The sequence below is a fragment of the Dermacentor variabilis genome, chromosome 10 (assembly GCF_050947875.1).
Source record: "Dermacentor variabilis isolate Ectoservices chromosome 10, ASM5094787v1, whole genome shotgun sequence".
NCBI lineage: Eukaryota > Metazoa > Arthropoda > Arachnida > Ixodida > Ixodidae > Dermacentor > Dermacentor variabilis.
In genome coordinates, this window is record NC_134577.1 from 19,463,250 (window position 1) to 19,488,703 (window position 25,454).

Below are 25,454 nucleotides of genomic sequence, written 5' to 3' on the forward strand. Positions count from 1 at the left end.
TCGAGATGTCACTTCAAAAGCTTGCGTCAAACACGCAACAGCCCATTGGGATTTTGTGCCGAAGTGTTCGCACAAGGCTTGGCTTGCTCCGTGCAGCATAAGGTCATCTGGAACACGGACATATTTGGCGAAAATGTTGAGGCACGTATGCGCCTACCCCAACCGGCAGGTCATGACACTTAAGAGCGTCATGACCTGCCGCTTTTTTCTAACATAGTATTCTGTTCGTGCCGCGCAGTACTCCGTGACGCCGGCAGACACGCAGAACGAGTCCGAATCCGAAAGCACTGTCTATCTACGCATGGCTGGCAACCTGGGCACGCGGAAAGCGATGCACTACCTGGAGCGCTTCATCTGCCCCAAGTGGCACGCGAGCGAGCCCAAGAGGATGGCTGCCCTTTGGGCGCTGAAGCAGGCCTCGAAGCATCACCCTGACCTGGTAAGCACATGCAGAACTACACCAGCACGTGTGATTTGCCGAACAATGCAAGCGATGCAAGCAGTGCGTGCCCGAAACCCGCATTGAAGAGCAATTAACTGTGCTAAGTGAGCCCAGTATTGATAGGTAACTGAACTCTTAAGAGGAAGCTTTAGCTCGAGGACAACTCCGGTGCCACCTGTTGAAATACATGCAAAACGTAGTTAACTCTTGCTCGGGAATTTTGCTGTAATCGGTTGGTTATTAGTAAATAATATGTAGATGAAAGTATGATTCCCATTTCAATTTCGCGACAACACTTTACTGCCGGTAGGTCACTGTGGAGCCACGAATTTCAAACCATTATTTTCTGTTTTTTTCTTAGTTCGGCCTTCGTGGCTGCGTAAAATTCTCGGAACATGGTAAGCTCTGTCTTAGGGTTCTTCAGAATACAATGTAATAAGCATTTAGCGCTTAATGTTAGGATATCGTAGGAGAGCTCGTGTGGCATTATGGACTCGTACGCTGAAGCCAGGGTCCCAAGGACCTTTGCTTCGGTAACAAGACCGATCGTCTAATCCGCTATAGGCACACTGGCAAGGAATGCGTGGTTCTTCGCAGGCTCGCACCATCGCCTTGCCTGTGTTCCACAACGTGAGCGAACCGAGCGAGATTCGCATCGCCTCTTTCCTGGTCGTCTTGTTCAGCCAACCAGAGCTCTACTTATTGCGTCACATCGCCCGCGAGATGACCACGGAGCCCAGTGACCAGGTCGTCGCGTTCGTGACGAGCGCTTTCCGCTCCCTGGCCGAGTCTAAGTACCCCTGCCACCGCGAACTGTGAGTCGCTAGAAGAATGCTGGAATGTTTTCCGTGCGTGATACTGAAGCTTACAGGACATTCAAAAAGTATCCTAATCACTTGACTAAGTTGAGAGAGAAGCTAGGCAAAATTAATACGTGCCAGGCAACCTGCTCGTGAATTCGATAAGCTGCTAAAAGACATTGAAGACTATAAAGAGTATAAATTCAGGCTGACGACACGAGCTGTTCTTTTTTTAAGGACAAATGGCGATAACATCATTGGATAGGCGTATACCACAATAAATTAACTAAACCCTTGAACAGCGGACAATACTTATGCATGAATTGCTCAAAAATAAAGCCTGTTCTTGTTCGGGAAAAGTGCAGGTAATGCAACTTATTTCACTCGCTGTATATAGAGAAAGTTAAAATTCACCTTTCATGCACCCCCTGCACGGACACCTAGTGGGAATTTTCACGAGGATATGTACATTTTTCAATCACTGCATCATGTTTTGCCGACACTCTCTCGACTAGCGAACCTGAGCTGACATATCCTAGAAAAAGTATATAACTGTATCTATATCCTATGAAGGGGAAACCCGGAGTATCACACAAACTTGAAAGGCAACGGAACCAGCACGGAATATGCGTAGAAGCATAACAATATATATATAACCAGGCAATAATAAAAAATGGCCTTTGAGATCTGTTTCTGTTCTCCTGCGAAAGCCGTCACCGGAGAGTGCATCGGACATCAACTAGGGTGGCGATATCTATATCCCTTCTTCACGCGGTGGACCTAAAGCAGTCTTATCACCGTTGTGAGGATCACGTTGATGATTATGACGACGATTCATGTAGCAGGTGCTAACTCTTTAGCAGTTGCGCATAAAATTTGGGTGGTACTGCGCTTATCGCAATTGAGTTTGTACACTGCGTGCATCCCGAAGTGTGCTATATTGCATCCATTCCTTAGGTTAGGTCATTCCATTTCTTTTCTTAGAGCATTAACTGCGTGAACGACCGTTAGCGGGGCTCGCGATGACGTTTTACATATCTCACAGTAAAGCAAGCATCCAGGTGCATATTCGAGTTTCAGATACACAGCGCCCGTTTCTGTTACGGGACATCTCCAATAATCATTTGGTAGATGACGTGAATCAATGGCCGGGATAGCGTAGAACCATTCCAATCTATTTTAATTCTGAATCGGCCATTAGCCTTCAGTGATAGGCCAAAATGGCTCGGGCTCTGCTCATATGGGTGTGGCGATCGCCCATATTGGCTGAACCCGAACCATTGTGACCTACATCACAGAAGATTTGGAAGACAGACAGATTGGAATTGTTTTATGCTATACCGGCCCATATCTTGCGTCTGCGTGACTCAACACGAGCAGAAACAAGTTGAAAAAACATGCGCCAAGCACAAGAACATTCAAATCATTCTTCGACAGCCTACTTTCGGCAAGTAAGATCTGTGCAGAAGCATTTCTTTAAGACCAATAATAAATTACTGCATCCTTGCATGAGATTCTTTATTGGTTTTGCCTTTGATAATTTCTCATTGCTACTTTCATTACAACTGCAGCTTTTCCAAATACGCCTCACTGTTCCTAAACAATATGGCCACTTTTACTTATTGCATTTACATATTCTGTACTTGCTACCAGAAGTATTCTTTTCATGATCTTAGTGCTAGACTACTGCCTCGATACAAATGTGACCTGAAGTTCAGCAAATTAGGATGAAAGAGAATTTTCCCTTACGTCCCTCTTGCAGGGCCCACCACATGCGCTACGTACTGCCAGTGTGGGACGACGACATGAGGTTCAGTAAGCCCACAGACAAGGCTTCGTCGCGCCTGATCATCTCCTCCACGTACAACCGTAAGCCTACTCGCGCATCTTGAAAAGCGGTTTGTATTTTCTGAAGAACCGCAGTAAACTTAAGAGGAAGCGTTAGCTCGAGTTCTCCTATCTAAATACATGTAAAAGGAGAATTCGTCTTTCTCGGCAACCACTGCACCAAATTTGACGAACTCTGTTGCATTTAAAAGAAAAACTTTAAATCTAGTGACTGCTGGTGTCAAATTTTTGAGTTAGGTCGCCAATTTTTTATAAAAAATTGGCGAAAATCAAAAATCTTCAATAAACGAAACTATCATGTTTACAACTCTGTAACTCAACAACGAAAAAGGATAATACAACTCTGTTAATTGCATCTAATAGTACATCTAAAGCGAACAAAATTGATATGTTACACATAAATATAAAAAATTTATATTACTGAAATACAGTTTTTGTAGAACCCTTATAGCCAACGTAACAAATTCACGTAATATGTAAAATGACATATTGAATTTATCCGCTTTGAATGATCTAATGGATGCTGTTTACAGAACCGCGATATCTGTCCTTGATGCAGAGCTATGAATTTGTAAACTTCGTGCTTCTATTCTTTTTTCAAACGGTTGAATATTTGAAAATCCTTTTTAACAAAATTCCGGCCCTAAACCGAAATTCCGCTTGCAACATTCACTAGAATTTAACTTTCTCTCTCAAATGCAACAGACTTGATTAAAATCGGTCCAGGGGTTATTTCAGAAAAACGTTTTTGCGTGTTACATGTGTTTGAATAGGTCGCGTCGGAGTTGGGCCCGAGCTAAAGCTTCCTCTTAAGGCGATTGCATTGTGATTGTCAGTGTAATGGAATAGCCCGGAAGAACGAATGAAAAAAGAAAGAACCAGCCAGGGGAAAAAATGAACGATTTTTCTTTCTGAGTCCGACCACAAACCTTGGACCACCGTTTACAAGACAACCACTAAACTTGCAAAAGCGGCAAAGAAAGCTATTTAATTCAAGAAATTGAGTTCTACACTTCAAGCAGCCTTCTACCCCTAGCAGTGAGTCTTGCAAAGCGTTCTACGCGTAGTATTCGAACTTCAAGGTAGGAGGAGACCTCATATGGCTCATACATACGTTCTTTATCATGAGCTTTCACTTGCCATTGTCGTGCTATGAATTTCACAGTAACACTATACCAATCAAGTAAAATACATACAGGCGAGTGCAGATAGGTATAAAAAGCTACACGAAAAATGGCGTCCTATACGACGTGCGATACTGCACAAAGGTGGCTGAATATACTGTCGACATCTGATGGAAACTGTCACAGAAACGTTAGACGAAGCCGTTGGAACGGGAATCCACAGATCGGATACTCCAAGGTGTAGCTTATGACACCTACTTTTGTTTGTTTCTTTGTTTTTAAGGTATATGAATTCCACAAGCCTTTCTCTCCATGTGAATTGGTCCACGCAAAGAAAAAAAACGTAAGATCTGTGCAGTAGCACTTCTTTAACGACACGTTTTCTGATGCAGCCAAATACGACTACGGTGGCATGACGGCCTTGGAGATGATCCGCTCACACGATGGTTTCCTTCCTCGGAACGTGTACATCGCGCTGAAGGACTACAGGGCCGGCCACTCATCCGACACGCTCACCCTTGAGTTCGAGAGCTGGGGCATGGACAAGCTCTTGAAAGACCTCCTGGGCCCACAGCCCGGATCCGCGAATAAACTCTGGAACTTCATGGGACGTCGTCGCATCCCACGTGATGTACCGGCTAACGAGCGAACGGTAACCGGGGGCTCTGAGAGTGCCCTGAACCTTTAAACAGTTTACTTCGTCTAGGATAAAACATGTCGCATAAAATTGCGTTTCGAAATTATATAAAGCATTCCTTTAAAGAATGGAATGTCGAAAAGTTGGAAGGCGATTCAACCTGCAGTGGAAGTGGATCAAAGACAATGCCTTCCTGGGCGAATTGGCCGACAGAATGTGGCAGAATCACTGCGCACGGCACTCAATCGTGCCACCCCTTGGGTGAGCGAAGTAAGAGTTTGTGACTGCGTACATGCATTTGTACGAACTAAGTGTGGCGCGAGTTGCCTACGCCTTTTGTATCGATACGTTCGTGCGTGTGTATGACTGTGTGCTGTGGATTTTTCGACCAAGGACGTTGTTCTTTTCTTACAATATATCTTATATTGTCAATGCTTCATGAAAACGAGCATCTGGGGCCAATAAGATGTGACCATATCTCTTTCTATTGAAATGAAAACGAAAGAAGAGTTGGATTTATTACATCTTTTACTCTACTATCTTTGACATCCCCACTCCTTTTTTTTAGACTGCACAATACCCATGCGAACGGCCCAAACATTTAGACAGCACTAACTTCGCGAGCGGACCACATTACAAAACTGCGCTCCCTTGGGGATCGTCCCACGAAAGCGACTAACGACACACATACTGGATGCAGTAAAGAGGAGGCGGGGGGTGTTACTCGCAGCAAATGCACAAAACAGAGGCCATTATAGTCACCTACCAACAGACGGCAATTTTCGCAGTGCGACCTGTCTTCCTGTCGTTACAACAAAGTTGAGCGTCTCATAGAGGCAGCAGTTTCTACCGTAAGATAGAGGTCTCGCTGCAATAATGCCAGTTTAGTCGTGAGGAGGCAGAGTTTTGTCTTCTCCTTTGTTTATGGTGTCGTCATGACAGAAATTTGTGTCCTTGCAGAGAAATTCCCGGATCGTCATCTAGTGTCGCATTTTTGTCGTAATATAGATGTTTATGTGTTGTTGCTATACGAGGTCAACATTGTCGTGACCACTGAAAATTTCATGCTTTCAGGAAGTAGAACTTAAACTTTATTCTTTAAATTCTTTATTCTTAAAATTATTTATTTTTCTCCTTTTCTGGACATTTAACGGGCATGTTTTCCAACTTCTAGCGTGCAGAGATCAAGGTAACCTTTTCTTTCTTTGTAGGCGCATTACCGGCACTTCTGAGCGCAAGAAGGTGCGCTGTTGTCATTGGCTAAAAAATGAACTGCAACGCAATTATGTTGACAATCAGTGCTCAACGGCACGCTCTCGTGTATCCCTCATGCATGTCTCTATTCTGTAATCGTTGAATAATTTATTGTTTATGGAGTAGCCAGTTACACAATTGTTGCTGAAATTTTTAGGTACCGCGAGACTTGCACAAATTTCAAGATATTGGTCCACAAGGTGATGACGAAATGCATTGCATTACCACTTAATATTTTCCCGGATAGCCTTTTTGTATGCAGTAAAGGATGGCCCTCTCGGGAGTGCCAATGTTTTTCATAAATATCTAGGGAACTAATTGGAGCAGCTGTTTATTAATCCGCGATTGCGGTTGTGATGCATGCATACAGTTAATATATATATTATTAAAAGACTCGTACAGTACTAGAGACAAGGACTAACTGTTACATAAATACAAGTGCCAGATATGCATGACTTTCTGCTGAACCACTGGCTCGTTCGCGCTCGATGTTTGCACCGGGAGTACGTGACATTCTAGCGTGCAGCAGGTATATCTCTCCAACTGACATTGCAGTGGCATTGAGCACTCTTGTGCTTGGAAAGTGTTTTTAGCCACTACAGCGTCCTAAATGCAATTTTGGGTAGCCTTTCATATTGCTCGAAGGAGTAAATGTGTGTTTGGCATATTTAGCTTGCGCCAGTGAACTGCATTAGACCATAAAAAAACAGCGTACGGTGCGGCGCAAGCCTCCCTGATCAGCTCGCGCACGTATACACAAAATTAGAGTCAACAAGCTTGTGAAACGCCTTTAATTGTGCACGTTCTTCATACATTCCTTTCTGTAGATGTTACATATGTTGATACAAGTGCTTGATAACGCTATTTGCTTCTCTTAAAAGCAAATGCAGTAGTCTGAAGCACGTTGGCTCCCCACTTTTCCGTTTCGTCGTCCTTCCTCACTTCGTTCTCCTGTTTACGCCGTACTTCAAGTCATATCTTCAACGTGCAGCTGCATATCACCCACCGAGAGCACCACCCGATGTACGCACGACTGAGCATGTCCATCTTTGGAAAGACAGTCGACAGTTTTAGCGTCGACGAGAAGACCTTGGCAACGTTGCAGGAGGAAGGTAGGGAGCATCAACTACAAAGTGGGCGCTAAGGGCAAATTCGTTGGTATATTAGCTAATTATAGCCATATTGGTTACCTAATAAACGGCCTGTTTAGTAATTAACAAACACTAGTGACGGCGTAAGCTGAACTTGTTCAGTCGCAACGGTTCTGAACAGCAGCATTCGTCAATACGTTACCTTGCAAATGGTGTCTTTGCTTCCTGAAGAAATTTTGCTTGACTGAAATATTTTTTCCGGTTCTGAAATATTAACATTGGCAAACAGCTTACCACTATCTGCACCTTTAAATCTAAAGTCCATAGGGACAGCGCAGGGCTTAAAACGCGCACGGTTAAATTACCTTTACATCGAGCGAGCATTTTGGCATAGCGCTACCGTCCATGAAAGCGTTATCTGTAGTGCCTGAGCCGTCGTCTGCAACGTCCTACGTGTGAAGTGCATAAACAGTTGGGGGGAGGTGGTAACACTAGACCGGTCACATAATGCTAAAATCCTGTTAGGCGAGAAGCTATGGCCACACATACGCAATCGAAGCCCAACTACACTTATACAGCTGTCGCAGCGCAGCAGTCGAGGATGGTCGAGAGTTATATCGCCGCATGCGACTAGAAATTTCGCAAAACAGGCAGATGACTGCGGCTCTGGCAGGTGGCTGCTGATTAAGTATTCCTGGCAGAGATAGTTGTCCTCCAGCGGACCCAATAAGACTGTCAATTCCTTTAATAAACAGTAAATGTATTTCTGAGTGTTCTAAATTTTCGCAGTTACCATCCGAATGTAGGTGGAGTATATTTACATTGTGAGAAATAGCTTGTCCTCATGCGCAATGATCCAGTCTTAATCGTGTGCGAAGCGAAACAAGTATAATAAAGAGCTGTACGTAGTGCCTGCGAGTGCAGTTTTAAGGACAGCTACTCGCAAGTGTTATCAGGCCTAATTCTTAGCCACGTGATTTCATGTATAGGAACAATGCGCACGAGCGAATATTGTTTAAAATCGTCACTGTAACTAATACCAGTCAATCTAGCAACTGCAGCGACAACGAGGAAGTTGTGTCCGTATGTCGTTAGACAATACCTGGGACAGTGATAATTGCGCCTGGCCGGGTAGGCTAGAATGAGCGGTTTTATAAAATAATATCTAGTTTATGATCCGCATCTGCACACAGCCTGCAGAGCGCACAAATTCAACACTTCTACGTGCACGGTGCGCAAGCTGTAATTCAGAAAATACCGTACTCGTGCAACAAAATAGCTTTTTCCCGGGGCTATATCTTTTGAGTCCAACATTTAGAAGCGTGCAAATGTCCGAAACTTCCGTGCAACGAATCAAATATTGGCCAATTTGATTTGGTGTTCGAGTCCAATAGTTAATATCTGCGAATACGAATATTTTTTTTTATATGGCTTTCGAATATTTTGAAGCGCCAACTGTATACGGTCATGCATAAATCTGGAGTAAAAATTCGATAAATTTCATTCCGGCGAGCATACTAACACAGGAAACATGACAAGTTTTGCGGTGGAGCACATTTCGCTCTGGAAGCCAGACTTTACCGGCGAAATCTCTATCATTCGACGACCCACCAGTAAGAACCGAGTATGCTAATAATCTGCGTATTCTTCCTAATGCTCCCGTTTCGCTGTCATTGAACAACGCCTCATAACGTTCAATGTACCAACGAAAACTAGCTAACGTTCTGACTATGCTAGTACGTGAAGATCGTTCTTTATCGATGGTGAAAACGGCAGTTTATGCTATTCGAACGCTATTCGAAAAGTGTTCATTATTCAATTCGATTCCTTTTAGCATTATCCTATTCGTGTTTGATTCGGCGCCATGAATTACTATTCGTACACCCTTAAATACGACGCAGTACTGACGTTTTTCCTCATACATTTTCTCAGGGAAAGCCGAGCAGGCCATTCAGGAACTGCTTGGCAAGGATATCCGCAAGAAGCACTTTTACTTGACTAAAGACATAAAGCTGCTGATGCCCAGCGAGTTGGGCGTGCCAGTCTTCTCCGACTTCAAGCAGGTCGAGTTTATCTACGCGAAACGAGAGAAGATGGACCTCAGCCGTGGTGACAACACAGAGCTCCACTTGGCCATCAAGCAACACTACCTGTAAGTGCTTGTGCTACAGAACCAGAGGTCGCAGGCTCTGTCCCAGCCCCCGCAGACCGTCTTGTGGTGGGGGAGGAATGCGTTGCGTTTGTGGGCATCATCAAGGTTGCCAAGCTAGGTAGTACATACATCCAAGTGGCGTTCGCGAATTTCCGGACATTCCTTTTATTTTTGTTTGAAAGAATAATCCGTATTTTGATGGCGTTGTGCACCTAATGTAGGTGCAAGCTGTGGCCTCTTGCTTGATTATACTGCCTGTAAGAAACCTTATTGGAGGTTTAACTACGAATTGGTACAGAAATTAAAGAAGCAAACCAAATACTGCATCGTGCTGAAGAAGGCGACCGTTCATGCTAGCTAGTTTTATGCAGTAACAATACATGTTCAGCTGTGCGGTGTACATTTGCGAACCCATATTACTGAACATGACCACCCCCGTTGGCGGATTTCCCTTTCATAAAGGCTTAGCTTCATTGTTGGCAACGGACATTATGACAGGCTTTCAGTCATTCAAATTAGTGAGCGTCGTAAAGGGTGTTAATTGATTCCCTTGATTACTCGTGACGCGCTAAGTCCAACATAATATGAGAATATGCGCCGAGCGACTTTTGCGCTGCACGGTCAGCCTCGTGAAGCAGTCTCATGATCTGCGTAGTTGCCTACGCAGATCATACGATATCGCGAATGAAAACTTCGACAAAAATCCGAATTTGCTACGTAACAACTGCCGGATGACTGGAGGGGGGCCCGAATTCTTCCAATGTTCAAAAAAAGGAGGCTCGATTAAGATTACAATATTATCGTCCCATTTCTCTGACATCACAATGCTGCAAACTCTTGGATCAATATTGCGGCCAACTATGCGAAGGAATTCTTGGCTGTAAACAATGTGCTCACGGAGTTTCAGCACGACATCAGGAAGGGTTATTCGACGGTAACACAACTGGTATCAGTGATTCACTCGTTTGTTTTATTTCTCAACAATAATGGCCAAATGGATGTATTATTTTTTTTTAGATTTCACCCAACACTTCGACAAGGTTCCGAATGACAAATTAATTTTAATGCTTAGAATTATTGCAATACCTGACATTTTCACTTACCTGACCAAACGCACCCAATATGTTACAATTAAGGAACATAGCTCGGCCACTCTTGCAGCACGTCAGGGGTGCCGCAAGGTAGCGTCTTGGGGCCATTGCTGTTCTTAGTGTATAAGAGTATAAATGGCATCGTTAAAATTATAACTCCTGGTGTGCAAATTGGATTGTTTACCGATGATTGTATTTTGTACAGAGATATAACTTGTCAGAATGATCAGACTAAATGGATTTAAACAACATCTTGATGCGGTATGATGCATGAGGGAAGTTTATTAACACTGAGAAATCTGTATTTCTTCGTGTTACTCGCACAAATACCCACTAACGTTTTCTTATATACTAGGTTCTTCAGCACTGCATGAGACTAAGAAGTACAAATATTTAGGTGCTGCTTTGACTCACACATTGTCGTGGAACACGCACAAATAACATTTCTCTGTGGCTTTCCGCAAACTCAATTCCCTAAGCCATAAACTGAAAAGTGCCCCTCCGAGTGGCATGCAATTCTTTTAGCTCTCGTCGTCGGCGACCTTCAAGTGGCATTGAGCCAAAAGCAAGAGCCGTTATCCGGGCATTCAAACGAGAACAGCCGGGCAAGTTTAGAGAACAACACGAGATCATCCGGGCAACCAGTCAAGACAGCATTACACACGCTAGTTACTTCTCAAACAAGTTACAAAAATATATCTTCCGAGTTCTTCTATATGTTTGTTCACAATGGTACTCAAGCTGGAACTTCTAGTGCGCATCAAGTCTTATTTGCGATTTCCAACAGCAACGTTCGAAGTGCAGGTACGGGGCACTATACACTTGATTGTCATCTTTTGGCACTGAAACCGTTCGCACAGTTACTCTCACACAGTTAATCGCACAGTTACCTGACCTGTTTTAAACGCCAGCAGTCCGCGAGGTATTCGGCGCGTCCGGCACCGTCCGACGCACCGAGGATGGCTGTTTGACCGAGACGAGATTTGCAATGAGGTTCTGTCTGTGACAAGACGCCATTGCGTCCATATGGACTAGTGTGCAGTATGACGTGGTGCAATGTGGTGCGGTATGGTATACCGTTGCGAACATGCACTACACACATTTCAAGATTGTGGCTAGCATCATCTCCAACCAATCTGCTTTGCCGGTAGCCATTTCATGCGTACATTTGCTTTTCATTAAGAAATAGCCAGCAATTTTTTTATTAATTAGACCAAAGCTAGAGTACGCATTCATATCATGGGATCCTTACACAAAGTCAAATATCACGCGCCTTGAAAAAACGCAAAGAAAGGCAGTCAGGTTTATCTTTCATCAATTCGCAATATTGGACTCTCCCTCTAAAATTATGATAGAAAATTCTGTACCCACTCCACAATGACGCCGAAAGCAGCTCAGTCTTGATTTCCTTTCCCTCCTTCTCAACAGCAGGCTTGGATTGAAACAGTCAACTTGCGTAACGCCTGCAATAATACGGCACGCATGACAGCATCACCCGGACTTACTTACACCCTACTATGCTTGAACTTATATGCTTCAATTTTCCTTTTTTTCCCCGAACAATGTCTGAGGGGAACTACTGTTTACAGACGCAGTGTGACCAAAAATTGCGTAAATTTGTACTTGCTTGTTCCTGATTTAGTCACTGTTGTTTGTACGCATTCTATTGCCCCTCTCCTTGGAACGAAGGGTCTGCAGTATGTACAATATGAAATTAACATTTAAACAATTAAAACAACACGTTCCACAAAGCGTATTCGACCTCGTTTCGGTCACCCGCAACCAGCATCATTTCTTGTTTCGTTTGAATTCTCCCGTCTCTCGAACAGATACGACGTCTCGTCGTACCAGATGCTCGGCTTCGCGCCAGAGTTCACCAAGCTGGCTCTCGGAACGGGCCATGCTGCTAGGACCGTCGTCTCTTGGCCGCTGGACTTCGAGGCAACTCTGGCACCGCTCGAAGGCAAATTGAGCCTGCGCCGTCCGCTGCATTTGCCCTGGAACGTCATTGACCACAGCTCCCACCCCTTCACGTTCGCCGTGGGCTACGACGACAGCTCAAACTCCACACAAGGCCAGACTGAGTTAAGCAACTGGATGAGGTCTCTCTACCAACCTGAAGAGCTGACCAAGGTGAACCAACTATATGGAATTCTTTTAATTAGGAGCGCACCATCCTGGTCCACAGAGCGCGATCGTTGTCTCTGAAAGCAATGTTTGATTGTGGTTATCGAATGTTATCAAATGTCATCGAAGCTTTGATGTATATGAAAGTGAGGTGGAGGAAGATGCCATGACCGCCATTCTTAACCTCTCAACGTTTCAGTTCAGATGATAAAGTTCTCGGTCTTCCATTCAGGGACCGTATTTAAGATCGCCAGCTGTGTGAAATCTAGATTGCCAGGCGTTAACAACGCCTTTTCTTTTCCTTTCTTTTTCTTACAGCAACCTGAAATGTTGTATAAGCAGGTTTCCCACGAATATGTTCCCCTTTTCTGAAACCATTTATGTGGCTTCATGCGCAGTTCGACCGCCACTACTTCGACGACACCTTTGGCGTCGGCCTGAACGTCAAGGGCCACGGGATCAGCAAGGGCCTGCACCAATTTGTGCGAGAGGTCTACCATGAGATGTCGTACCGCGAGCTCTTCTACTACATGGCCATTAACCCTCACTGGCAGCCACGTGAGATCAAAATCTACGCCGTTCCCGCTGCCGAAAATGCCACCAAGGAAGTGAGTTAAGAAAACATGCCAGAATCGAAGAGGTGGCATCAGAAGAGTGAGAATTGGAGTGAAAGACGTCAAAGAAGGGGCTACAGCTGGTTCAGTTCTTTTTTTATTATTATTATTAAGAATTCGGAGTGAGCGTTCTCATAGTTATTTCGGCATAACCTGACCAACCATTAGCAAACGATTGTATGCTTTCGTGTACGCAAGTTTAGCTTTTTATTTTTTTTTATCTTCTACCTATCCTTTTGAATTTTACCGTTTGCGTTTCCGTATATCTTAAATAAATGTAATAACTGCACATAGGAGACGAAAATTATTCGTTAGACAGCGATAGTTAAAGAAGCTGAAGCGCAATTTCCAGAATATTTCCTCTGAATGTATCATGTATTGCAGTTATAATGATTAGTTGTACTATTCTTACATCCACTCTTTGTTGTTATGTTCATGCGGCGCCGCTCGCTTAAATTGATTGAACACATTTGGGGGGGGGGGCATATTTTGTCGAGAAATACCTTTCGGGTGTACGATCATTCACGCGAGATTTCAAATCAGTTGCGCCAGAATGACGAATTGACAAGCTTGCTATATTTGCACTGAGTAAGGAACGCGGCGCTGGTAGCCGTACACTTCAGTGCGTCCAGTGCCGATTCACATGAAACCTCGTGAAAGTTTCATTTATTTTTTTTTCATTCTTAAAGACCCGAAGGCATTAAATAAAGGCAGAGTTGAGTACACCTTTTCATTGCTCACAAGAACACCATAGACCAGAGTTTAAAGCACCTGTAGGCAACCGCCGTGGTTTTTGTTATGACGATGGTGGTGGTTAGGAGACTGCGGAATTTGGACTGCGGACAACTGCACTGGGCACGAGCCTCTCTTCAATGAACCATTTGCCAACTAGGGTCACTGATTATGTGCCACACGGTGTGCGACACGCGAGGGAACGATTCTCAGAGCTCACAGGCACCGCCGCCCCAGGCTTCTCATCTTGCAGGCCACGCGCGGTCTTCCCGTCAGCGCTACTAGATGGCGCAGCGTGTCCAGAAAGAAGGATGAGAGGGGAGCCCACATGACGCGTTTCTCAGTGCTCGCACGCACCGGAGCACCACACATTTCGGAGGTCATGCGGAGGCTTCGCGGCGGTGACGCTAGATAGCACCATGTGTTCTTAGGGAAACGCCAAAGAGGAGCCCCACTGCAGAACATGCCTCAAGCTAGTTTATGTGGTGGCACTATGTTGCATGGCTATAGCGATTCAATGCTAAGGCATTAACGTCGACAGTCATCGTGAGATTGGTCTTGCCGAAATTTTTTTCCATCCTGTGGGTCCAGTTTACCGTCTCTTTTTCTCTCACTTTCCTTTGTTTTATGAATCATGTTCGTCTATTTACAATTTTAATTATCCTGTACTTCGTTGCCCATTTTCTCTGCCTCTTCCTCCAGTCCGTGTACACGCTCTTAAGGCACAGATATTTGTGCACTTTAGCCGGCCATTACTTTTCATCCATATTTCTTAGACTTTCCTCAAAATTAATCTTGCTCTGCGCTTCTCTGATTTCAAAAGAAGTCCAATTAGTGTCACCTTGCGCTGCCATGATGACTTGCGGTTTTACCGTGGACCCCCTAAGTCAGTTGGCCCAGCACCCTCTGCTTAATCTTCAGCCCAGACAATATTTCTGATTCATTGCTCAGAATAGCATTAGCGAACATTAGCACTGGCATCATTACTCCTTTCCAGGTGATTATGATAATTTATTGGCATCCCCTTTGAAAAGGGGCGGTTACGAATAGTCACCTAACCTGCTTGAGTCACCTTGGCCTGGTTGGGCACCGTATTGCTAGTAGCAATGTGGTGCCCTCTTTTCGTCGCGGGCACAAGTTGTCAGAGCGCCACAAAAGCCTCCGAGATCAATATACAGCAAGCGATACCTGATCTCGGAGGCCGTGGCGCCACTTTTCTACTCGTATAACTATAGAAGATTTGGGTGCGCTTTGTAAGTTACGGAAAAAGCTTACGATAGAAAGAAATGTACCTCATTTCAATATTTATAAAAGTTCCAGTGAATATGACAAATGACCTCGATTCATGTTTTCAACGATTGTCTGGGCTGCTGATTAAATGCCATTTATCGGTTGCTACAAGCACTTAGCCATTTAGCTTTGGTTAAATATATTGCCTTGTCCTGTACAAAATGCCCTAATGTTCTTGCGATACCTACATGTAGGTGCTGGTTAAGGTGGATTTTCTTCATTATTTTTTTCTTTGGCAATGATGCGTTCACCCTGCCACGTAATTTGGAGCCATTAGCCGACAATAATTTTCAGACATATTTTGTAAGTCATCCTTGAATAAAGTAGCAATGAAAGAGATAAAGAAAAATAAAACAATAATTTTAGCGACAGCTACTTCCGCTTTATCGGCGTATGCTTACTCGCATGTCCAGTTCTGACACGATATGCGCTATGTAATGGCAGATGTTTTGAACCCCTTGTTTAGCTGGACATCGACATATCGTACAAGTTCTTGGAGCCAGGTGACGAACGGCAAAGCCACTTCAACGTCCATGACCAAATCGGCGAAGGTAGCGAGTTGCCGTCCACTCACGTCCTGAAACTCGACGTCAACTTCAAGGGTGACACCAAGGAGCGAAAGGTGGCCGCCGAGTTGCGGTACTCTTTCAACCACGACCTCTTCAACCGAAAGCTGCAGTTCTTCTACGACAGGACGTCGTTCAGCCGAGCTGACGCCAAAGGAATGAAAGTAAGGCTTTGCAAATCAATTGGTCGTGGGGAAGGGTGCTGGAGAAGAAAGTCTTTTTGTTTTTGTAGCTTTCAACTTATTCTTATAGATCTGCGTGGAAGCCTCAGCGAAGTTTCCTAAGCCCGACTGGAGCCTAACAAACATGTCTGCATTTCACGTGGGGAAACATATCGACGCCCGTCTAGACGTCCACTATGGAAGCAGCTGTGAAGCAGGATCGAGTGTAAGTTTGCCGATTTCTGCACACATAGATAAAACTTCTACAAGGAGCCTGAAGTGACAGTTGACGTCACCGTCACCGTACTAGGACATACAAAGCGGCCACCTAATTTATTCCCTTCTGTAAACATAAATGTGTACAGCGCGTCGACCGTTAACGGCTATGCCTCGACATTAACAACTCCGATAAAGCAAATGGTTTTACAGAAGCAACATTTCAGAAACTACACAGAGAAACACCCATGGGGAAAAGACGGCTGAGCAACTCTTAGTTAAATTCAGTTATTTGGTTATAAACAAAAATGAATCGATATCCTACACGACACGTGAAAAAGAAGAGAAAGAAGAAAGGGTCGACCAGGTGTCGACGCTGAAGAAGACAAGTCGACCTACTTTCTGGTTCAAAGGATTCCATGTTGATATATTTCTGTTCTATAGCTTCTTACAGCGAAGCTGTTTACCTCTAGTCCCTGTATGCGTCCCCCGCGTGTGTTCCCAGCGGCGGTACCCAGGTCGGCTTACGTCCGTATGGGCTACAGGAATGTGTACGCCGATCCGCGAAATAGCGCAATACCGGGCATGCGTTCCCAAGTAAGGGGGGCGGGGAGTTGGCTGGTCCCGGCGATAGTGCAGTCAGTGATGCAATGGGACCAATTTTCGACGATATGGCCGTTAATAAAGTCCGTACCGTTAATTTTTACCTACTCTATGACACATTTTCACTTCTTATCCGCAACACAGAAAGAAGCCGCCTTCCAGACAACATTACCTCGCGCGTGCCCAGCTGAGTCCAAGTGAACTCGCTCCATTTCCCAATACTGTGCCGCAGAGTGGCTTTACCTCAGCATGTCTCTGCTTGTGGCGGTGCATCCTTTACAGAAGTATATTGCAATATCGTTAACTTTCGACTACGTAAGCAGTAATTACGCCCGCATCGTTAACTTTGAATACTCTGCCACGAAGTATCTCTCCTTGCCTCTGTGATGACCACATTTTATTTTTTATTTAATCACAGTACCCTCATATGCCTTCAGCTGAGGGCATTACATAGGAGGGGGGAGGGCAGTATAAACAAAACTTTTTAGAAAGTAGCAGCCGCGAAAAACAATAGGGTGCAGTACAGAAAGAAAGTATGCTAACGGAGTTTACCTAGGAAGAAACAAAGCGTTACAAAAATATACTAAATATGACAAAACTAAGTAACTCACAGAGCCCGATCATGTGTATGAAAAATATGCACGCTTTTTTATGTGCACGCAGTTTACGTATCTTAACAGGAGCGTGCTTTAGGTTGTGTTTGTTGATTCCTAGAGAGCGATTAGCAGCTGCAAGTGTGGAATAAGTGTGATGGCTCCGCGTTAAGTTGCAATGTAAATGAACACTTAGAGACTTATAGACTGGGACGAGTTCCACACTACAGCGTTCTAATATGATACGAAGTGGAGACTCGGGTGCTTCGGGCGGTAAAGGACATTAATTTAGTCACAGTAATATTTAGGGGCATTAGCCATAACTTGCACCATGTGTGAATTGAGTCTAAATCACTTTGGAGAGTTACATGATCGTTATCAGAAAATGTGTTACGATAATGTGCGCCATCGTCGGCAAAAAGCCTAGTGCGGGACGAAACGCAGTTAGGCAAGTCATTCATACACGCAAGGAACACTAGCGGCCCATGCACACTCCCCTGAGGCACTCCGGACACGACGGGACTAATGGTTGAGCAAGAGTTGTTAGCGCAGCTGTGCTGTAGTCTAGATGCTGGGAAAGAAGTTATCCACTCTAAAAGGTGAGGACGAATATTAAGTCCTGAAATTTAGCAAGCAGCACGTAATGCACAACACGATCGAAATCTTTGGAGGAATTTAGGAACACGGCGTCCACCTGGAATCTGGCGTCAATTCATGAATACGAATCGGGAAGAAATCCAGCGAGCTGTGTGTCACAAGAATGACCCTTTCTAAATCTGTGCTGGTATTTAAATATTAAACTGTGAGCTTCGAAATATCTGGTGAATTGCAAATGAATAATGTGTTCCATTAGTTTGCACATTGTGCTGGTTAATCACATTGGTCAGTAATTAAGGGGTGGCAAACATTCCCTAGATTTGTAAAATGGGATGAATTTAGCTACTCGCCGGTCATGTGGAATATGACCAGTGCAATGTGATTGCGTGAATATATTATAAAGAGACCCTGGGACGCATTGTTAAGAAACTTGTTATTAAATCCGTTGTGATGTGGTGCAGACGAAGTTTTCAGTCTGTTTGTCCAACTCGTTATTAACACTTTCAGACGTGCTAATGTGGGACCATGAGGGCAAGTCAGGGCATGTAGTGACGTCTTCGCAAGTGAAGACTGAACAAAACACGTCATTTAGAAACTTTGAACACTGTCACTCGGGAACTACGTCACCACCAGAATTAGTTGGGATCATGTCAGGCTGAAACAGGCATTTATTATGCGCCAGAATCGACTAGGATTACTCGCCAGTAAGGATACTAAATAACGGCTGTAAAAGTGCCGACGTGTGCATATAAGTATAGCGACTGACATTATTTGTGACTCGCTAAGACGCTGCGGAGGCGAGAAAAGGCCGTTTTTTTTCTGGAAATGGTTACAAGATACTCCGATCCCAGGTACACCACATCCCTGTGAAATCAGCTAAGAAGATCTTGCTTTCAAAACAAAATGGCTAATACCAGAAAAAAATAAGGTGAAATTCCTGGCATCAAAGGAGCATGCCCCAGCAGCTTATGTGAGATTCAAATAAAAAACAATGAATTATAAGGTTTTGCATCCTACAAGCACAACACGGTTACGGTGACATTCTGAAGAAGTCCGGTTCACTTGTGATTCCATGGAGCTTTTTAATACAACCCCAATTCTTGGAACGAGAACGCAGGCGCAAAGTTGAAAAACAGAATAACGCCTGGGTTTCATTTCCATTGCCATAAATAAATATTTCGCCACATAAATGCAAATAGTATTTAAATAGACCCCTAGTCCAAACTTATTTAGTGCCACTGACGTTGCTGAATAGCAAAAAAAAAATCCGGAAATGTTAAATCCTTTGTAGCCCTAGTAAGGCTTTTTAGCCAACACATACAACACATAAAATCCAAATTTCTTCATCACTTCAAGAGACTGCAGAAATCTTTCAGTCTGGCCTTCTCTCTCGTAACAGATCACAATTGACGGCAAGTTCACACACACAGACGACGACGAACAGCAGCAGCTGGCGGCTGCTGCTGCTGCTGCTGTAAAGGCAGTCGGCAGGAAAAGGTTCAGCAGCAGGTTCCTCCACAAGCTTGCCAAGAAATGCCACGATTCTCAACAGAAGGGGCTCAAATTTGACTATTACTGCTACAAGTTGCTCCACTACTCCAGCCGCCTCGGCAAATTCACCGCGGACGTACAGTGGAAGAACTACAAGCCGGTATGTATCCCGACGCACGTCTCCTTTTTTAGTGCGATAGCATTGTAGGCGAACTTTACCCGCTTTTCTCACAGAAAATATGAGCCGATCCCGGAGGCAATGCAGTCTAACGCCGCGTCTCAAGGCGCTGTATGTCACGAGTGAAGAATGCCAAGAACCGGCACGTGACGCACGCGCCGAATGCTTCATAGAAAGGCATTGGCGCGAGATGCACGCGTGAGATCGATCAATGTAGAAACAAATCATGGCTTAATAGTTGGAGCATGGGGCTGCGGGGCTGGCAGTGGGAGGTTCGATGCTACCGTCGGTCATGCATTTCTTTATAGCATTACAGGCGGATCTCAGCCAGTTTGGTGGTATCTATCGAAAAAGTTAATGTGTGTTTAGCACGCCTGAGTTCTTAAGTTAACATACACATAGGCGAAATAAAAACGCTGCTTCGATAAATATACGTGCGCGCATGCGAGCGCAGCTGTCGAGAGGTCAGAATCAGCACATTCTTTAAGTATGCCATCGCATAATTAGAGAGGTGCAAATTATGCTATTTGTTATTATAGTAGAGTACTATAACATCAATAAAAGTTGTTAGGCCAGTTCGTACATGTTCATCAATTATAAAAATGAGGAGTAGGAAAATTAAGGCCAGAAAGACAACAGAGCGAGTAGTCTTGTCAGGCACGTTTGGAGGCAACAAAACATCTTCCTCTCCTGTCGTAACGTATCGTCAGCCAGGTACATTATCTTAGTCCTTACTCTGCGAAGGACGGCATTTCTGAATGCATGGACGGATGCTTTTTACAAGCGTCACATGTAAAAGCAGGTGTTCGCTGGCGCCAGCAATGCCGTTCTCCTCACGTTCCGAATTATTCACTGCCCATATTGTCAGTAGTTCATGCCAAGAAATTATCAGGCCTTCAAAGGAAGGGAAACGGTGCGGCAAGATTGTTTGTTATATAAAACTCTTGAAGCTTTGATTGTCTGTCGGCTTATGTAATCGATCATTTTTATCCTTATTTTCATGTGCTAATAAATTAGAGCGTCTTTCATTCTCTTATTCCTAAACCTCCGCCGACAGATTCAGTAGCCTTTCCCCTACCGTCTGCCAGAACTCGCGGCTTCGGGCAAGGCAGTTTGGTCCGCACTTACTTCAATATAGATACTGTGGCATGCTTTTGAGCAGGAACAACCAGCGCCTCTAGCTTCCTTGAGTTGGGCAGAATTGCTGCAACACTGTTTTTCGCGAATATCTAAGCACACAGACGACAGACTAGCCCCCAACGTTTGCTCATCCGCCGCTCAACGCCGTACTGCTGTGACTCTTACGTTCAAAAAGTAAAAAAAAGCTCACATTGTAAATCTATCTACTCAAAATCGGCTTTCCAGCAAATTAACCGTAACGAAAAACGCAACTTCTCACTGTTTTCCTCCGCAGCTGCTAGACCGCTTTTATCCGTACTACGCCAAACGCTACGTACAAGCGCCTCTGGAAGCCGGCTTCGTTGGTGTCATTGGTTCTCACATAACGGGCGACCACGGCAAGCTTCACGTGGTGTCACAAGTTCCACAATTGGGTGCCGACGACGAGCCGCACACCAACATGGTGGTAACAACCGAGGATGGTCACCACCACGAACACTGGGAGGTGCCCACATTCAGCAAGATTCTCGAGCCGGGACTCTTCAAGACGACTGGTTACGCGAACGCCGCGCTGTTCTCAAGTTTCTACAGGCACAGTGAGAGCGCCTTTTTTTTTACGCTCACACCTCAATGTACGCGCAATCTCCATGTTTGGTGAAAACAAGCCGGGATCGAAGGAAAAACACGCCAGGTCGACTTACGTTCATAAAACGAAAGTCGCAAGATCACCTGGCTTTCGGCGTCAAGGGAGCTTTAGCAAGGACTATAGTGGATATATATATATATATATATATATATATATATATATATATATATATATATATATATATATATATATATATATCGGAATCAGTTTCATTCGTGACGAAAATGGGGATGATTGCAGTATAAGTATATAGAGAAGGTGGTCCCGTTTTTTTAGAAGCTGAAATGGGACCTCCTGTGCATGATGACTATAATTAATAATACAAACAACAATGGCAACATCTCAAATTTACGATAATACAGGTTTTAGTAGAGAAGGCATAAGTGAACAGAAAAGCAGCAGATGAATGTATTAAACAATAACAAGGCACATCATATATATATATAATGTTCGGGTCTGAGTCTCTCGGTTGCTGACGTTGTTCCCAGAGCACCCGCTTAATTGCTGCGACTGTGATTCCGACAAGAAGATCCAAATTTTCAACGACGTTTAGGATGTTAACTAAACAAGAAAAACCCGCCGTGGTTGCTCAGTGACTATGGTGTTGGGCTGCTGAGCACGAGGTCGCGGGATCGAATCCCGGCCACGGCGGCCGCATTCCGATGGGGGCGAAATGCGAAAACACCCGTGTGCTTAGATTTAGGTGCACGTTAAAGAACCCCAGGTGGTCGAAATTTCCGGAGTCCTCCACTACGGCGTGCCTCATAATCAGAAAGTGGTTTTGGCACGTAAAACCCCAAATATTATTATTAAACAAGAAAAGAACTGACAGGCTCAGAAAAGAGCGAAAAAAAAATGGCAAGAGCCAAAACAAAGAGCGGAAAACTCATAAAGCAAAAAAAAAATAACGGCAGGCTCAAGAGAAAGGAAGAACGACGCTCTTCAATATTTACCCGCCTAGTTCACGCCATTTAAGAAAAAAAAACAATTCTGGGGTTTTAGATGCCAAACGCAGGATCTGATTGTGAGGCACGCCGTCGCGAGGGTGCCTGGAATAATGTTGACCACCTATAGCCCAACGGCTCCCTTGTGACCCACCGCGGTGCACAGGTGGCTAGGGCATTCATCTGTCGAGCTCAAGGTAGAGGGTTCGATACTCGTGGACAACTTTGTGTGACAATGAAGGGAAAGCTACCGGCGCGTGGCTGCTGCACACGTGTTACGGCGCCAAGTAGTCCGCCAGTGTTTGACAGCGCTTTTGGTTGCTCGGAACAGACGCCGAATCAACGCAGCCTCACGTACGACGGTTCCGCGTTTGCTCAGACGCGGAATGGAAAAGCTGCAAAATAAGTAAACCTTTACATTTACGGGTCTGTTTCTTTTTTTCTCATTTAACTGTCGCCAATAAGGTGTTTGTGTTTGCTCGTCCCGAGCTTAATCTAACGTGGATGAAAACACGGGACTCTTTTTTTAGAAGCGCTCTCACTTGTGCGTGCTTTGCCTCCGTAGCTTTCCTCTTCATTGCCACAGAAATTTGACCGCGACTTTAGGCTTTTGTAAAGTGCACCGAATGCAGGATACACGGGCGTCACTGCATTTCGGCCCCATGGAACGCAACGCCACAGCCGCTATAGGCCAACACGGTGGGTCAGTTCGCGCCCTACGTGCCGTTAAAAGCATGAACCAACTAGCCCAGCAACAAGTTGTGATAGGATGCATATTGTGACCTCACGAATATACAGTGGCACTAAGGGCCATTTCGCGAAGACAAAAAAAAAAAAAACAAGAGGGAAAGATATATATATACGACAGCCTTTCTACCTGCGTTTTCTTTTTTTTAGGGGAAGATTGGGCTTACACGCACGGCAATTCGTTAGCAGATGTTATTGTTCAAACAGCAGACAGTTAAGTAGCGAAAATAGTCTGACGTTTCGTTTGCTTGCAGCCTGCCCCTTCATGCGCAAACGCGCAGTTTGCGCATTCGACTTTTGATGCCTAAAAGTCTGGAGCTTATTCTAGCGTTTTTAATAAACTCAAGGGAGTTTTCAGTTGTGGATAGTTGAGAAAATCCATTACTAAATAAATAATTACCGTAGAAATTAATTTGTATTCAGTCATGATTTCACCGTTTTATACGCACCAATTTACTCTCCATGACCTGAAATAAACGTTAACAAGCTGCTTTATTTTCTCTGGTGGGAAATGGTGTTCCGCATTTCAAGGGTTAAATTCCTCCTTTCTTTCTGTTTTCGTTACTTTTCTCAAACTTCATTTCTTTGAGAACAGCACCATCATGTTTTTTTTTTACGTGACAGCTTCCTGCTACCTTCAATCCCTGAGTGTGCGCACGTTCGACGGCACCGTTGTCGACCTGCCAGAAACAGACTGCTACAAGGTTGTCGCCTTCGACTGCTCCTCGCCCAGTAGGTTCCTCATCCTGGCTCGTGCCACCAAGAACACTTCACTTGCTATGGTGAGGATTCGCCCCAAACTATCTTTCTAAAAGCCAGCGTAGTTCATTTATCTTTGTGGGGAGGGGCAGTTCAAGTTTGAATGATTTATTGTGAACATCATAAAGAGGACTATTGAAGCTGATCACATATGAATATGCCAGAATTATGAAACTGTCAGAGGGACATCGTAAAACAAAACACGTTTGTATGTGTATCATGTGCAATTACTGCATGGCACTGCAATCATTCTTAACATTTCATGTTACCATATAGCTAGGCAAAAGGAGAAAAATTTGTTTCAGGTCACCGATCTTTTATAACAATTGTTGAAGATTGCAAATTAAGAAAGCTAATGAGTTTTCACTTCATTACTCCGCAATAATCAACATGAAAATTATTTAAGCTGCACCTAATAATAAATACAGACCGGACAGAAATACGTTATGCATCATGCTGAAATATACCACATATTTAGAAGTCAGAAGGAGCAAAATCCTTCGTGAAGCCTCTGAAAATTTCACGTAGGTTGTGAATTCATATATTAAACTTGTGGGCTTTGTATGCTCTAGCATGTTCAGATTACAGAACTGCGCTATCTGTTTTAGGTGCAGAAGTAGGAGTGCAGGAGCTTCCATATATATATATATATATATATATATATATATATATATATATATATATATATATAAGTTATGGGCTTTCGAGAGCTTTGGTAAAAAACACACAGGCATGATACCAAAATTCCGCTTGTAACGTCACTAGAGTTTTACTTTTTTGTCTCGAATGCAACAATTTCAATCAAATCGGTCAGGGCGTTGTCTCATAAAGACCTTTCTGTGTTTTACATGTGCTTCAATAGGCACCATCGCGGTTCGCCAATATAAAGCATTCTCTTAAGGCTTGGGTGCATGCGAATTTGGTTGTTTAACTCCGCTTTTGTCCCGAATCACGTGCAATTACTGCGTAGGCACTGAAACCAGCGCAAATCTGAGGCATCTTTGTCCATCCGTTACTTTCATAGATCATTCAGCTACCATCCACAACAAAAGTCAAAGTTTCTGCCGTCAAATATGGCAATGTTAAAGGTTCACTGCTTCTTCAAGGAACTTTCCGAATGTTAGCGTCGGTTGGCATCCCGCTTTCAAGCGTTAGCCTGCGACGTCGTTGGTGGGTCATACAGCAAAGACATCGGAATGCTATCAACAGCCTAATTAGGTTCACCGTAAGAAAAAAATATCCTTCAACACGTCATAGATACACATGTTTCCGTCTTCTTTTTTGTTCGTCTGCCTCGAATGCAGGTACTGAGGGTGTTCATCCACAGGACTAGGATAGAGATCATGCCCTCGGACAACGAACTCGGTCTGGCGGTGCGCGTAGGTCGCAACAAAATAAACATCACGTCCGAGCATCCCTTCAGCCACACCTATCGCGACACCGAGCTCTTCAGGATCAAGAAGGAGGACACCAAGTGGTACACGCTGGACTCCGAGTCGATCGGCATCCACTTAAGATTCGACGGGAACTTGCTCATGGCTGAGGTAAATACGCAGATTTCTCTTTGTGCTGACAAATTTAAGGGCATTATTTCAAAAATGGACTCACAAATATGTTTTGGCATCCATAAAT

At 44.2% G+C, this 25,454-nt stretch overlaps 1 protein-coding gene across 1 annotated transcript in view; it reads left to right on the top strand.

Moving 5' to 3' along the window:
- LOC142560065 (vitellogenin-6-like) overlaps positions 1-25,454 on the top strand; it is a 46,731-nt gene that overhangs the window by 17,934 nt on the left and 3,343 nt on the right. Inside the window, exons 11-25 of the mRNA XM_075671843.1 lie at positions 239-439; positions 1,040-1,257; positions 3,005-3,111; positions 4,607-4,866; positions 5,002-5,016; positions 7,097-7,217; positions 9,129-9,348; positions 12,269-12,572; positions 12,965-13,174; positions 15,669-15,932; positions 16,021-16,155; positions 19,338-19,589; positions 21,022-21,322; positions 23,688-23,845; positions 25,127-25,366. Coding sequence (XP_075527958.1) covers positions 239-439; positions 1,040-1,257; positions 3,005-3,111; positions 4,607-4,866; positions 5,002-5,016; positions 7,097-7,217; positions 9,129-9,348; positions 12,269-12,572; positions 12,965-13,174; positions 15,669-15,932; positions 16,021-16,155; positions 19,338-19,589; positions 21,022-21,322; positions 23,688-23,845; positions 25,127-25,366 — 3,006 coding nt within the window. The remainder of the gene's footprint in view (positions 1-238; positions 440-1,039; positions 1,258-3,004; positions 3,112-4,606; positions 4,867-5,001; positions 5,017-7,096; positions 7,218-9,128; positions 9,349-12,268; positions 12,573-12,964; positions 13,175-15,668; positions 15,933-16,020; positions 16,156-19,337; positions 19,590-21,021; positions 21,323-23,687; positions 23,846-25,126; positions 25,367-25,454) is intronic.